At 45.6% G+C, this 14,482-nt stretch overlaps 3 protein-coding genes across 3 annotated transcripts; 2 read left to right on the top strand and 1 right to left on the bottom strand.

The window, feature by feature from the left end:
* Positions 1-2,911: 2,911 nt before the first annotated feature.
* CCR75_004849 (uncharacterized protein) lies at positions 2,912-4,239 on the top strand (the record flags this gene model as incomplete). The annotated part of the gene is made up of 2 exons (XM_067962935.1): positions 2,912-2,955; positions 3,027-4,239. 2 exons carry the CDS (start codon positions 2,912-2,914, stop codon positions 4,237-4,239), a joined length of 1,257 nt encoding a protein of 418 aa, XP_067816770.1.
* A 369-nt stretch (positions 4,240-4,608) lies between these two features.
* On the bottom strand, positions 4,609-5,640 carry CCR75_004848 (uncharacterized protein; the record flags this gene model as incomplete). The annotated part of the gene is made up of 1 exon (XM_067962934.1): positions 4,609-5,640. The coding sequence occupies one exon, from the start codon at positions 5,638-5,640 to the stop codon at positions 4,609-4,611; it is 1,032 nt and encodes a 343-aa protein (XP_067816771.1).
* A 5,604-nt stretch (positions 5,641-11,244) lies between these two features.
* CCR75_004847 (uncharacterized protein) lies at positions 11,245-12,831 on the top strand (the record flags this gene model as incomplete). Its single annotated transcript, XM_067962933.1, has 5 exons — positions 11,245-11,467; positions 11,532-11,746; positions 11,805-12,215; positions 12,280-12,343; positions 12,406-12,831. 5 exons carry the CDS (start codon positions 11,245-11,247, stop codon positions 12,708-12,710), a joined length of 1,218 nt encoding a protein of 405 aa, XP_067816693.1. The 3' UTR covers positions 12,711-12,831.
* Positions 12,832-14,482: the final 1,651 nt, after the last annotated feature.

Here is a 14,482-nt window from a genome sequence, read left to right as displayed (position 1 = left end):
CTGAAAAAGACAAAACAAATGAGTCAGCAGAAGAATTTCTGCTGGCTCGAGAATCAGTAATCCGTTTCGTACAGGATTCGATTGGTAACGCAGTGGACCGTCAGAAACGAAACGCAGACAAACATGAAAGAGCAAATATTCTTTCTTTCAAAATTAATGACCTAGCACTCTCTACCGTAAACTTACCTACGTGTGTAGTCACTAATGTGGGTAGCAGTAAGCAACTACCCAAGTTCATTGGGCATTTCCGTGTATTGCGTCGCAGAGGCAATGCGTACACAATAAAATTGCCGCGTAGGATGCATTGCATCCTACGTATTACGTTGGTCGGCTCCGCCCGTACCATCTGTACGCGTTTTTTTTCGAGGACGGATCTGACCACCCTTTTCAAGAATCCCTAAAAGTTTCTTGTGGTCACAAACCAGATTCTCATGCTGAATCTGGAGATTCTCATGTCGGGTCCGAAGATCCTCGAAACCGCGATGAGGTGACGACAGCTCATCACGAAGAGCGTGATAAATCCGTTCGTACTCCAACATGGGGTACGCACTCTCCCAACGGTTTTCCAACCGTTCGATATGTTGAGCCTGCCCCGTCTGATCTAACGAGCGACGCTAACCGCGCTCGTGATCAAGTCCTTCCTCCAAATTATGGAGGAAGCGATCGAGTTTGTCGATCTTCGACTCTAGATGCGACACATGAGTCGGATCTAATTTTCCCTCCTCCGCCACAACCATTGGTGGATTCCCACGGTGGTCAACGCTTTCTTGTGGAACGTATTCAAAACCACCGTGATCGTGAAGGGGCAGCAAACGAGCTATCTTGTTCGCTGGCGCGGTTATCCACCTTCACATGACAGCTGCGAGCCTCATTCCCAGCTGATTGTTGACGTTGAAGGCTTCGTCCTTCGGTATGACGAGACCCATCCGATGGATCAGAAGGTCCATCGGAAAACACGCGCCCCTGGCGCCTGTAAATCGATCGCAAAACGTCAGTCGCATCGCGCATCTCGATAGAGATGCGTGCCCTTCCCCAGGGCGAAGAACGGGAATAGACATCCCCTTTTACTCGCTTCGTGTTGTCATCCCAACACGGACAGGGATCACCCCACGTGAGGCATGGAAGTCCTGCATCACGTGACAACGATGCAAATTATACTTTGCTCCGGTTGAAGATCACTTCAAAGACTTAAAGCGCTCCAGGCTTGCATATGCGAGACTTTATCTCGCTTGTTGTTGCCACTATACCATCTATGCTTAAAAAGCATCGAGATCAAAATCTTCCGCAGCGCGAAAGTTCTCCGCGCTGGGATCAAGGCCATGTAGCTTTGTCGCAATAAATAAATGATATTTATTGTGAGGAGTAGTTTCTCCAGACAAGCTATTGATTAGCCGTTCTGGCAAAAGCCACGGCTTCTTTTCAAAGGCGAGATGAGACATTTTATAGTCTTCACTCCCTTGAGTGGCACCCACTGAAGCAGGGGTACAACAAAAGTTTTTCTTACGATGGCTTATGCCATCGTCATCACCACGCACAGAAATATGTGCGGGTGACGGCACGGGAGACGGTGCTGGCGATGCGAAATCATCCTCATCGTCGTAACCAAACATGCTGTAGCGAATGATACCAGAACGTCTCTCCGAACGAGCTCCCTCATTAGTCAGCCGCCTGACGATGTTCAGGCGACTGTTCTGCTCTCCCCGAGTCGGCGATTACGTCCGACTCGCATTCGTAGTCGACCTCCAAAGAGGGGTCGCATTCACGAGGTGTATTGCTACGTGCACCCGCAACATTTAGAGTTGCGGGAGAAGATGACACTACGGCAGACGGAACGTCTGTCGCACGGAACAATAATGCGTCGCAAGCGGCTGCATGAACCGCAGCTGAAGGCTCCGCACTAATCGCATACCGCATGGACTTGCTAACCATGCGATAGAATTAAAAATGATGAATCTGATGAATCAACATCGTTTTAATAAAGTGGTCTTATAGTGATTACTCTACCCAATGACAGTCAGAGTGATTGTCGTTTAAGGGAGGGGTGATGTAACGGGGTGTATCGTTACATGAAATAACACTTAAAGGTTGACACTTAATATATTATCTAAAGGTAGATAATATTTCAGGAATATTACTTTACATAATAATATTCCTAAAGCTTATCCATTGAAAGAAATTAATTTTTATATCTACTTTTTTCGTGGTCCAGTCAGCGCTGGACGCGCGCAAAGAGAAAGACAGATAAGACTTTAGTACATGTTTAGTTTATGATTAAGTTAGTATTAAGTAGATAGGAACAGAAGGACGAATACAGCTTTTAAATAACCCTCTTTTAAGCAAGTGTTTTAAAGAGAATCTTCCTCTGCTCGTACTAGTCTACGTGAAGTGACGTGAGGCACCACTCGCACTGAGGCAGTGTTAAGTGGACTTGTACTGAAGCAGTACAAGTCAGTAGTGCCGTTACAGGCGCCATACATTGTTTTTATTAATATAATAAAGTCAGTAGTAAATAGAAGATCGTCACGTAAGAACTTAATATATTAATACAGTCTTCCTTTTTCTCTGTTCTTAAGCCTTAGAAATAGAAACTAACCTTTGGTAGCTAAGACTACTAAGCTATTTGTAACCTATCTCTGCACGTCATGTCCGTGGTGTAACCGAGCCACCCCACCTGCACTGTAATCAGTGTAGGTTGTCTAGTACTGGTATCAGTACTTGCAAAGGGTAAGTGAAGTGAGTTTAGCAAAAACCTGGATGGGTCTAGACATTTTCAAAATGAGTACTAATTTTCTTTATATTGTACACTCTATGACTTTGTGTAATTCACACCAAACTTTTGTGAGCATGATGTGGCAGCGAGGCGACAATACGACTTCATAATCAGCAAAGCAGCCAGAAGCCCTTCGTAGCGATGGCGTCATTCAAGCCAGCAGTGGTCATTGACAATGGAACTGGGTGCGTCCTTCATGTATCCATATTCCCCCCTTTGCGCCGTGTTACATGCTAAAAGGATGTGCTTCTATCAGGTACACCAAGATGGGGTACGCTGGAAACGCGGAGCCCAGTTACATTATCCCGTCGACCATCGCCGTGGGTGGCAGTGACTCGACCACAGTACGCAGCCGACAAGGCATCGACGACCTGGACTTTTACATCGGTCACGAGGCAATTGACCACGCATCGACGCATCAAGTAAATTACCCCATCGCGCAGGGCATTGTCCAGAATTGGGACAACATGGAAAAACTCTGGCAACGCTGCATTTTCCAGCACATGCGCTGTGAGCCAGAAGAGCACTATATGCTACTTACCGAGCCGCCACTGAACCCGCCCGAGAACCGCGAAGCCACGGCGGAGATCATGTTTGAGACCTTTAACGTCCCTGGCCTCTACATTGCCGTGCAGGCCGTGTTAGCTCTGTACGCCTCATGGCCAAAGGTAAAGGATCCATCCCAGCGCTCACTGACGGGTACGGTAATTGACTCAGGCGATGGTGTAACCCACGTCATTCCTGTATCGGATGGTTACGTCATTGGAAGCTGCATTAGCCACGTTCCCCTCGCTGGACGCGATGTCACGCATTTCATTCAAAAGACGTTGCGAGATCGAGGCGAGGCAGTTCCTCCTGAAGAATCGCTCGATGTGGCAAAGCGTGTCAAGGAGGCTCATAGTTACGTGTGCTCGGACCTTGCCAAAGAATTTGCTAAGTACGATGCAAAGCCGGACAAGTTTTTCTTAAAATTTTCGGATTTTCACCCGCGGACAAAACAACCTTGGGAAATTGATATCGGATATGAGCGGTTTCTGGCTCCCGAGATTTTTTTCAATCCTGAAATTTTCTCGACGGATTTTACGACGCCACTGCCAAATGTCGTGGACCAAGCCATTTTAAAATGTCCGATCGACACGCGTCGAGGACTGTACAAGAACATTGTCTTGTCGGGCGGAAGCACGATGTTTAAAGACTTTGGCCGACGTCTTCAGCGTGACATTAAGCGACTTGCTGACGAACGTCAGGCCGCCAATCTTGCTTTGCATTCCAAGTTTCAGCAAGCGCATGCTGAGGCTCTTGAGGTCAATGTGCTTTCGCACCGTATGCAGCGGTTTGCCGTTTGGTTTGGTGGTAGCATGGTAGCGTCGACGCCAGATTTCTACCGCGTTTGTCACACGAAGGCGCAGTACGAGGAGGAAGGCCCGCGCATTGCGCGCCACAATCCTGTGTTTAATGCTACCATGTAACGCTGTCAAGTAGCAAGGAGAAAAAAAGAACTTCGTGAAAGCAATCAGTATATGATGATAAGATGCATCTTAAAACCTCTTGCGTAATCAGAAAAAAAAGGTAACTTGAAGGGAAGTTTCTGCCTAAACAGCTTCTGACTTTTTATCAATGTAGCTAGTTGTAATGGTCGTCTTTTAAATCGGTATTCACGGGGTAGGGCACAGCTTGCTGTGTTAATCTTCCATAAGAGCAACGCAACTTCAAGCATTGCACTTTGAAAAATCATGAACTTTGCGTTTCCTCAAGCGCTACACCAAATAGTGTACGAACAGACAAGGACAAACCTAACTCATGGCTACATTTCAAATTATCGTCCAATTTCTACAAATTTAAGCCGTTTCCTCCACAGCTTCCGGCTTCGTCAGCTTGGCGTCGAGCTTCATGAGCATGTCTTCCACCATCAAATCCAAGTCAAAGTCGTGCTGCCAATTCCAGTCCCTTCGGGCACTACTGTCATCAATCGAGCGAGGCCATGTCGCCGCAATTTGCTGCCGAAAATCGGGGGTATAGTTACACGTAAACCGAGGCATAACCTTTTGAATTGACGCAACAATTTCCTCGGGACTAAACGACATGGCAGTGATGTTGTATGTCCGCTGTGAGAGACAGTCATTCGGTGCCATAAGGAGCCCCATCGTGGCTTTAAGACAGTCGGGCATGTACATCATCGGCAACTTGGCATCTCGTGCCAGATAGCACGTATACTTGCCCCGTCGGAGCGCATTGTAAAAGATCTCGACCGCATAATCAGTCGTACCCCCGCCCGGAAGGGCCTCGGACGACACTACCCCTGGATATCGCACAGATCGAAAGTCGACACCAAACTTCTGAAAGTAATACTCGCCCAAGAGTTCCACGTGCACCTTTGTGAGTCCATACATGGTCGTTGGCCGCATAATTGTCGTGTCGGGGGTCTCGTCTTGAGGTGTCGAGGGGCCAAACACGGCAATGGTCGAAGGCGCAAAGACACGCAACTGGTATTGCTTGGCCAATTCGAGAACGTTCTGAATGCCACGAGTGTTTACAGACAGCGCAAGCGACGGATTCGCTTCGCCCACGGCCGATAACAGTGATGCCATGTGCACAATCGTCTCAATGCCTTGCTCCGCGACAATCCGCGCCATGGACGTGCGGTCTTGAACGTCGCAGTAGAAAAAGTTGCGGTCGCGTGGGCCAGCAGGGGCTTTAATGTCCGAGTTGACAATCACGTCAAAGCCAAAGAGATGGCGCATGTACGGCACGAGTTCCATGCCAATTTGACCCGTGCCACCGGTTATGAGGATGCGGCCAGGGCTGATGCGCTGGGAGAAGGGGCGGACGGCCGCGACCGCAGCGTGTGCGAGACGCGGGAAAGAGCGCATCTCGTTTCGTGAAGCGATTGGCGCGTGTGCACAGGGAGGCAGATGAGGAAGTGATGCCGTCGTCAATCAACAGTTGCCATTCATGGCAAATCGGTTAAATTTTTGCGCAAGAGTGCATGTACTGATGATGATTGGCAGTTTCTGACGAGTCAACATACGAACACTGTTTCAACAACACGGATCAGATGGTCCTTAGTAACGCTATGTGGTAAAGAAAAAAGTACCTCCTGGGGAATCTTGGAACTCGTGAATTAGCCGGTTACGCTTGCGAATACGTTCGGCGCACTTGAACCACGAAAACCATAATTGCAATTTGAAAAGTTATCTTATTTGATTAATGTCTCGAACGTCTTATCATTAATGACTGATGCATGTAGATGAGATTTCGAGGGGCAATTTGACTCTCTTTTGGGGAGGGGATTTGGGTAAAGGCAATGTATTTCGGAAAAGGACAAAGTAGCAAAGAAGCACCGGACTAAATGGTGTTTTTGCGACCACAATATTTTCAACCTTTGTGCAAACTACTTTTTCATAGCTAAGCACTAGAAATATGCAATAGTTAAAGGTCTTTCAGAATAGATTCGCGTGCGAACGTGCTGATGTGTAATGGAGCCCACATCGGCTGGAAAACCATTGTTGTAAAAATTTACTTTATGCAGTTCCTCTTGATCTTGAAGCGTTGAGTGCTTTTCTAAGGCTTGCGCAGTGATCTGTAAGAGATAGAAGCCTTTCTAAGTTCTATACTCTTGGGCACTAGTTGCCACTTGGTTTTACAAACCCCTAAATCCCTTGAACTAGGATTCCTTAAGCTTTAATAGCTTGTACGACTCCCTGAGTTGTTAAATGCATTAGTTCTATAGATCCAAGAGACTCATTGAATCTTAAAGTCTTTCTCTGACTTTAGGAGCGAGGTAGCCCCGTTACACCTGGTAGCAGTCGTAGTCAATCTACGCCTGACTGAAACGAAAGAGATTCCAGAACTTTCATAGGCGCAACGCGCAGCTTATGACCCGCTCAAAACTTTATTTGGGCTTGAACATGTGGAGTTCATTATCTCCCACTATCGCCTACATGCGATATGAAACCCCCCTGATCGGCCAGGTACAAGATCATTTAGCGGCATCTAAGCCAACCCGGTACATCTCTGTACCTGATTCAGAACCGAAGGCTCGCCCTCTAGCTGACACTACGAATACATTTGAGGGAAAAAAAGGGAGAAAATCTCCTTTTTTGGATCAAGCAGATGGAGATGCCCATTGAATCCGCCTTGTTCTTGACAGAACGGCGAAATGTGGCTATGGCCATTTCCAAACTCGGAGGTAGAGCGATGGAGTGGGTACTATCGTGCATTACATCCATAAACGACGCTTTCCCTTCATGGGATTTGCTAAAATAGCAAATGACTAGCATGTTTGCATCGCCTGATCAGGCTATTCGCATGCGAGACGGCTCCTGGCGACTCAACAGGGTAAACGAACCCTAGGGGATTTTGTCTAGGAGTTGAGAACTCTCATTGCATCTAAGCATCAAGACCCGGTTCAAAAAGCAAATATTGTAAAAATCTTCATGGGGGGTCTCAATGAGGGCGTTGCCCGGGCGGAATTATTCCGATCTCATCCTGCTACTTTCGAAGAGGCAGTTGCCATAGCGCTGCGCGCTGAGCTCGACTTTAAGTCTGCTCGTGTTAGCACGCCTGTTTGCCGAACAAGCTCTTCGAGGACATGGGTAACGTCTAATAGACCGGAACCCATGGAACTAAGCCTCGTTGAGGAAGGAGAAGAGGCTTTCCAAGCTGTGGAACAGCATAAAAATATCCGTAAATGTTATATGTGTGGAAGCACGAAACATTTACGCCCTGCCTGCCCTCTTCGAAATTCGCGTAAAGCTCGAAAGAGCTCCAACTCCGACCTATACCAGAGATCTGGTAAGGTGCGGGGAACAGTCGTATCCATTGGGTGCGGGGTGGGCGCCCCGCACCCAATGGATACGACTGTTCCCCGCACCTACTGGGGAAGACCTAGGCTCTGTTGAACCTCAAGGAGATGAGAATAAACAGAACCTAGCCCCATTTAGCTCGGTGCGCAATGGCACGGGGCGTGAGTACAAGCCTGGCTTGCTAGTCGCTCAAGCGACTGTGAAGGGCTTTGATAAGCCATGTTCCATTTTAATAGACTCAGGAGCATCTTGCAATTATGCTCGACGTCTTTCCTTTGACGGAAGCCAACAATAGTTAAAGCGCTTCAAGCGCAAAAAGTGATACAATCACTGTTCGCTTAGCGACTGGGACTCAAGTCACTGTTCCTAAAGTTCCATTAAACTTAGGTATAAAGTGTATAAATTTCACAGCATGGGATGCAGTCTCATCCTTGATTTGGATTTGAGATATGATCTCATCCTTGGTATGGCCTGGCTTAGACGTCATGAGCGATGGATCGATTGAAGGCGTAAGACCCCAGACGCCACGCGCAATGTTCCTAGCAAAGTTTTGGAGAGTCTTAAACCCACCTTTGTTATGCAGCAAAAGCGCTATTGGCGCGGATCATTGACTAAGTCTGTCAGTATTTTAGACGTTGAGATGTCTGAGTAAATAAAAATCACCGTTTAAAACATTTATTCTGAGCCCGACTCAGAAGAATGAAGTGGAACGGCACGTACTTCGTCGAGTGACACTCGTTGTAATAAAGATTTACTAAATGCTGAACGCATTGTTGGCCTAAGGCCGAGTCATTAAGGGTGTAATATCTCTGAGATACGTTGAGTGGCACGTCTAAGTCCACCGAGTATGGTCGGCCGAGGTGGCATCATACTGAGTGTCAGTAGTGACACTATTGGCGATTCGCCAGGATCTCAAGGGTGCAATATCCCTGAGATACGTGGAGGGGCACGTCCAAGTCCACCGAGTATGGTCGGCCGAGATGGCGCGATACTGAGTGTAAATAATGACACTATTGGCGGTTCGCCAGGGCATTTTGGGTCAAATACTTTTAATGCACGTGAAGCGACACGTAAACGATCGCCGAATAAGGAAGTTAGTTACCTAACTCCTTGTCGAATGTCGAATTAGACACCATGTCTGGTATAAAACCAGTACAGGCTGGAAAATTCAGGGACGTGAATGTCCCGGCCTCTAAGAGGCGTATTGTCCCTACTCCAATATAGGGGAGACGCGAAGCGTTTATACCCTCAAAAAGTGATACGTGTGAGCATTTACACACGCTTGTAATTGGTGTTACCGGTAAAATTTGAGGGAGAAGTTAGCCTTGCGGCAATCCCTTCGTTTCATGCTCTTTTAAAGCCAGCCAAAATGTCGATCGATGAGTGCGGCCGAGCCTTAAAGGCTGGCGACTTATCTGAGATGGTGGTCATTCGACCTACAAGTAAGTTAAACTCATCGTCACTTCTGGACGAAGCTGTTTTGCATGACACAAAAGCTGCACTAAGTGCGCGGAGTGGGTCATCGTTCCTTAAAAAAGTACAAATCCATTTAATTCCTTAAGAAATAAGATGTGGTATGTATTCATCGACCATCTGTTTTACCTTGGGATAGAGGTGTCCGTCATGGAATTGACTTGAATCCGGGAAGCTAAATACTTAAGTGGCCTTTACCAAGGGAAAAGCGTGACGTAATTGACGATTTCTTCCGTGCTAAGCACAAGGTGGGAATGGTACCAGAGAGCAAATCTCCCCATACGACACCCGCATTTTTTGTCAAAAAGCTAAATGGTTAATGGCGCATTGTACATGCTTATAATAAACTTAATGCTCCCACTATACCAGCACAAACCCTCATTCCTAGAAAGGATGTTCTTCAGAACAATTTCGTGATGTACATTGTAAAGTGCATTGGACTTAGTCGATGGTTACTATCAACTGTTCGTGCGAGCTAGCGATATCCCGCTTACAGTGGTTAGCACCCCATGCGGCATGCATTGGGATGGTGGGTTATGCCACAAGGGCTTTCCAACGCCCGGCAACATGTAATCGTCTGACGCTAGGGTTGCGCTCTCATCGAGGTTATGCACATACTTATTTTGATGACGTTTTTGTCCATTGTCGTGCGAAGTAGGGTCGGTCGGATATGGAAAACCCATTAGACCATTTGCGAGCAGGGCTCGAGTGTTTGCGCACAAATAAATTGTATGCCAATGCATCTAAATGCATTTTTAACGCAGACGAAATTCCTTTCTTATGGTGCTTTATTGGGAAGCGACGCCTTACAACGGATCCCGCTAAGGTTAAAGCCATAGTAGATTGGCCGGTTCCTAACAACCAAAAGAATTTGCGTAAGTGGTTGGGTCTAGCCAATTATTTATACAAATATAGCAAAAATTACGCGGATATGGCAAGGCATTATCTAATTTCCTTCAAAAGGATACAGAATGTTGATGGACTAGCACAAAACATAATGCTTTGCAAGCAGTTAAGGATAGTCTTATCCATGCCCCGATCGTGGCACTACCAAATCCAAATTGGCCTTTCAGTGTCGTCTGTGACGCTTCGGATTTTGCCATAGGCAAAGCTCTGTTATTACGAACAGATGTCGATGGGCGTGCACGTGTTATTGCGTTCGAGGCTAGACATCTTAAAGCTGCGGAAAAGAACCACCCAATTCATGACAAAGAGTCACTTGCTATGCAGTATGCTCTCGTCAAATTCAGAGTTCATCTGCTCGGCTCTAAGCCGTTTCTGATATTAACAGATCACGCGTCATTACGCACGGCGAGTAAGTCGCCCCATCTCTCACAGCAAATGGCTATGCTTTTTTCGCGGAATACAACTTCGAGGTGAATTATAAATTTGGCAATCAGAATGCTTTGGCTGATGCGTTATCACGCAGGCCGGATTAAGAGCTCTCTCACTTAACGACTATCTTGTCGCCTACAACTAAATTGATCCGTTCAATACGCTAAGGCTGAACAGTGTGTTCTCAATGAAAAGATTTTTTTTTGTTAGGTCCTTAATTCGCTATGCTTCCCTCCAAGACGATACAAATACGATCTGGGATTTCGAGACGCTTGCGCCGCATTGTCTGCACCATTTGGATTCGACTCTTTCAATAAATTAATGGAATTGTTAAAACGATCTCAAACTTAGAACAATCCCTAACGCTTTTTGTTTCTAGGGTCTTTAGTTTAAAGAGTTATATATGTCGGTTTTATATTGTAGTCTTTGATTACTGATTGATGATTAAACATGAATAGTGGTAAATGCATTGTATAAGCTATTAGTATGTCTGATCTGCTTAAGTATGTTTGATCACATTCTTGAGTGTGTTGATGGTATTTGTTGAAAGGTGAATTTACCGAGCCCTTTATACTAAATAAGGAAGAAATAGCGATAGGGCTTACACTTTATAATGGGGGGCGTTCTTGCAAGAACCTAAGGTGGGTCTAGACATTCCTTAAAGACGTATAAATAAGAACACCTCAAAAAGCACACTTTACCAACCATTTTTGAATACACCACCGCACAATATTAACTATGCGACTTCGCGTTGATCCTGTATAAGTTTAAAAGTTGTCGTTACTTATAGTGTAATTACAACTAATAACTGCGGCCATTAATACCCTCCAAAAATGATTTTCTTCGTGTTTCAAAAAACGAATGGAACGTGAGCTAACTCGGCGCTGTGGCCGCAGTGTACGCGTAGCGGAGTTCGTAGCGGCAGATGCAACTTCCACAATTTGGACTGATGAAGATGTAACCGAGAGGTCATTTTGTAAGATGCCGCTATTTGAAGGTTATGTAGAGGTGAAGTATGCCCGCCAGGCATGGCTGAGTGCACGCGTCGATATCTGGTCACTTGGAGACGCTTGTTTTCGCCAAGGTTCAGTTCTCTATACTTACGCAGCTTGTCTACGTAATTTTGATGTAATTCAACACTTTTGCAGTCAAATCGGTATCGGTCTATTTGCAACACAACAAAAAGAATTTGACAGTTGCCATGGAAAAGGAACTGACGGCATTGCAAAAAGTTGCAAACATTTCCGTTACAAATGGGGCAAATCAAGGTGAATTACCGGCACTGACAAGTGACGAATTGACTCAAGTGCTCGAAGAATTAGTTCAACAAGTAGTGGACGCTTTTCGAGAGCAACAAGTGCAGGTGAGAGGCGGCAGAAGGTAGCGACATTGTGCTTCACTTACACCATTATCGGTTCCAGGCTTTGCACGCTGCCACTTCACAGCGGGTGAAATTTGAGTATGAAATGCTGCATGATTATCCTGGACTGGATATCCTAGTACTTGCATGTGCCTCTTTCGGTAGGTTCGTTTCGTTTGCAATTCCATTACTCGACCAAAAGCGTCAATGGGATCCGAAACGTGTTTTCAAGACGGAGAATGCCAACTTGGTCTATGTCCCAGATGGATTTGAGACGCCCAATTTTGCCATTGCAACGGATAATGTGACCCTTTGTATTGAATTTTCGATGGATAGAAACTCCGATTCTGACAAGTTAAGGCCACTGTTGATAGAGTGGCCGGCAAGAATGAAATTGTCGAGCCAAGTGACGCAAATGTTGCCATCGAGTCGAGCGCAGTCTTGTGTCGAACTTGTTTCGTCGTGCAAAAAGGTGCAAAAAGTTAAGATTGTTAGAAGTATGTGGTGAGGCTAATGTGCATAATTACTAATTGCAGATGCTTTTACAACAGTGGAAACGACGCAAGGACTTTATTGCAAATTTGCGTCAATATGTGATAGGTGAGCAAGTTGACGTATTCCAATCGACGTATTCAGCTGTTATCCTGCTTGATTACGTGTAGTATTAGAGTACGATGTCGTGGACTTTTCGCACGTGAGTTTTATGCTGCAAGAGCAGTTAAATGAGCAGGAACCGCTGCGGATTATTGTCTTGCAACTACAATTTACAGCTGCTTATTATATAACGAACTGTACCAGCGACTTGCACGTGACTTTACTCGACGGAGACGCAAGAGCAGAAGCCGTTACGATTCCGCTCGCTGTCTCTTGTAGTGATCACGATCCCGCTATTAACAGTAGCATTGGTGTGGCTCAATTCCTCGAACTTGTGCGACAGAGCTTGCTTCAGAGGTTTTATCACCAGTGAGCGTCACGGACCGTTGACAATAATTGTTTTCTGGTACTAATTTGTACAGCTTTGCTTGTAAAATAATTTTTTTCTCTTGTTTCAAATTTCATTCGAATAACATGCGTCTATTTCCAATTTTCATTATTTAATAATTTAAAATGGCAAATAGGGCAAATTCAAAGTAGCTTTTAGATTTTGACAAAGATATTCGTGGCACAATTATAAGATGCCATTGCTCTTGCTGAACAAGAGAAGCTCTAGAACTTAAAGACAATGAAAACATATTAGAATGTCGTGCGAGCAATGGGTTTAGCGCGGTCTATAACGGGCTAAAGTTGCTCTATGTTACACAAACCCGTTAAGCACATAAATTGTACTTAACGGGAAGGTCAAATTTCTCACGTGAAGTACTCAGACCTGCCACTTGGGTGTGGGGCACATAATGACCCACCCTTCTGTTTGTGATGCACATAGGCGTATTTGCATTGAAAGGGATGACGGCTAGCGTCATCCAAGATCCGAGGTGTTCAGAATAGTACGCTCGCAATGTGGAGGTGCACATCCACCAAGATGGCATCTATTGATTGAATGTATTCGATAAAATATAATTTAGCTTATAACTACTTCCAAGTTACGAGTGCGCACGTGAAGCCGGAAAACTGCTTCCATAACGACACTAATCCTAAGGTGCTTAGTTAGTATGGTGCGGTAGCTTAAGCCCCCCACAAACCACCTCACTGCATGTGATAGAAGACGGTCAAACTGCTTTTTCACTGTGCTTGAAGTATGCTAAAGTAGAACATGGTAGCTATAGAAGCGCCATCCTACATAGGCTATGGCGAAGGAACAGTATTTTCCGTGAAGATACCACGTGATGCGCACGTTGCAGCGCTGCAGGAGGCAATTGTGAATGAGAAGAAGATCGTCAATGATCTCTTCAAAGCTTAATCCGGGTTTGGTGGCGCTATACTTGGCGATGAAGGACGGTGTGCGATTGCAGGATGATATTCATGTAGAGGATTTTCCAAAATCTGAAAAGGATTGAGTTTAAGAAAATGCGTCTGACCTGGAGGCTCACGACGGCGGCGTTGCTTGGGCCAGGTTTCCGGCCTAGTGAAGAAGATATTTACGTCCTGGTGGAAGTCCCAGGTGCTTCGGTTAATATTGCAACGAAGCAAGGCACAGGTCAAGCTGCGTCTGCAGAAGATCATGACATTATCGCTCTTATTCTTCGCAAAAATTAAGAAATGAGAAATCGGTTCGAGATTATGGCAAAAAGGATAAGATGCGAAAATATAGAAACGAGAAACAACGTCGAGGGCACGGCAAACTTTGAGACGCGCTGTTCGGGAAATGAAACGAGATGTTCAAGAAACGAGACGCCATTTAGAGAAATGAGACGCGATGTTAGAGAAGTAAAATCCATTTTATCTTTCAGCCAGACAAATCCTACACATATGAAACATTAGGTGAAATGGAGATAAGGAGAGTTGTAATGTAGGCGGGCATGTCGTAATGCGGCCACGCTCTACTTAGACACACACCCTAGCACAGCGAGGAAGCGGTTAAACCTGCTTCTCTTGCGTGCTGTGAGGTAGTTGTGGTGGGCGCGCAAGCGACCTTCCCCAACATACTAAGTACTCTGGTTAAGTGTCGTCACGGGAGCGGTAATCCGTCTCCTCGTGCGCACTTACCAAGTAGGAAGTAGTTTTCAGACTGATTTATATTTAATAGAATTAAAAACCAATACCTTTTTTTACCAATTAAAATGTTATCTCTATAGATAACAT

This window comes from Bremia lactucae, linkage group LG14, assembly GCF_004359215.1.
Source record: "Bremia lactucae strain SF5 linkage group LG14, whole genome shotgun sequence".
Lineage (NCBI taxonomy): Eukaryota > Oomycota > Peronosporomycetes > Peronosporales > Peronosporaceae > Bremia > Bremia lactucae.
Note: the sequence above shows the minus strand (reverse complement) of the source record. Positions and strands in the feature narration are given on the sequence as shown.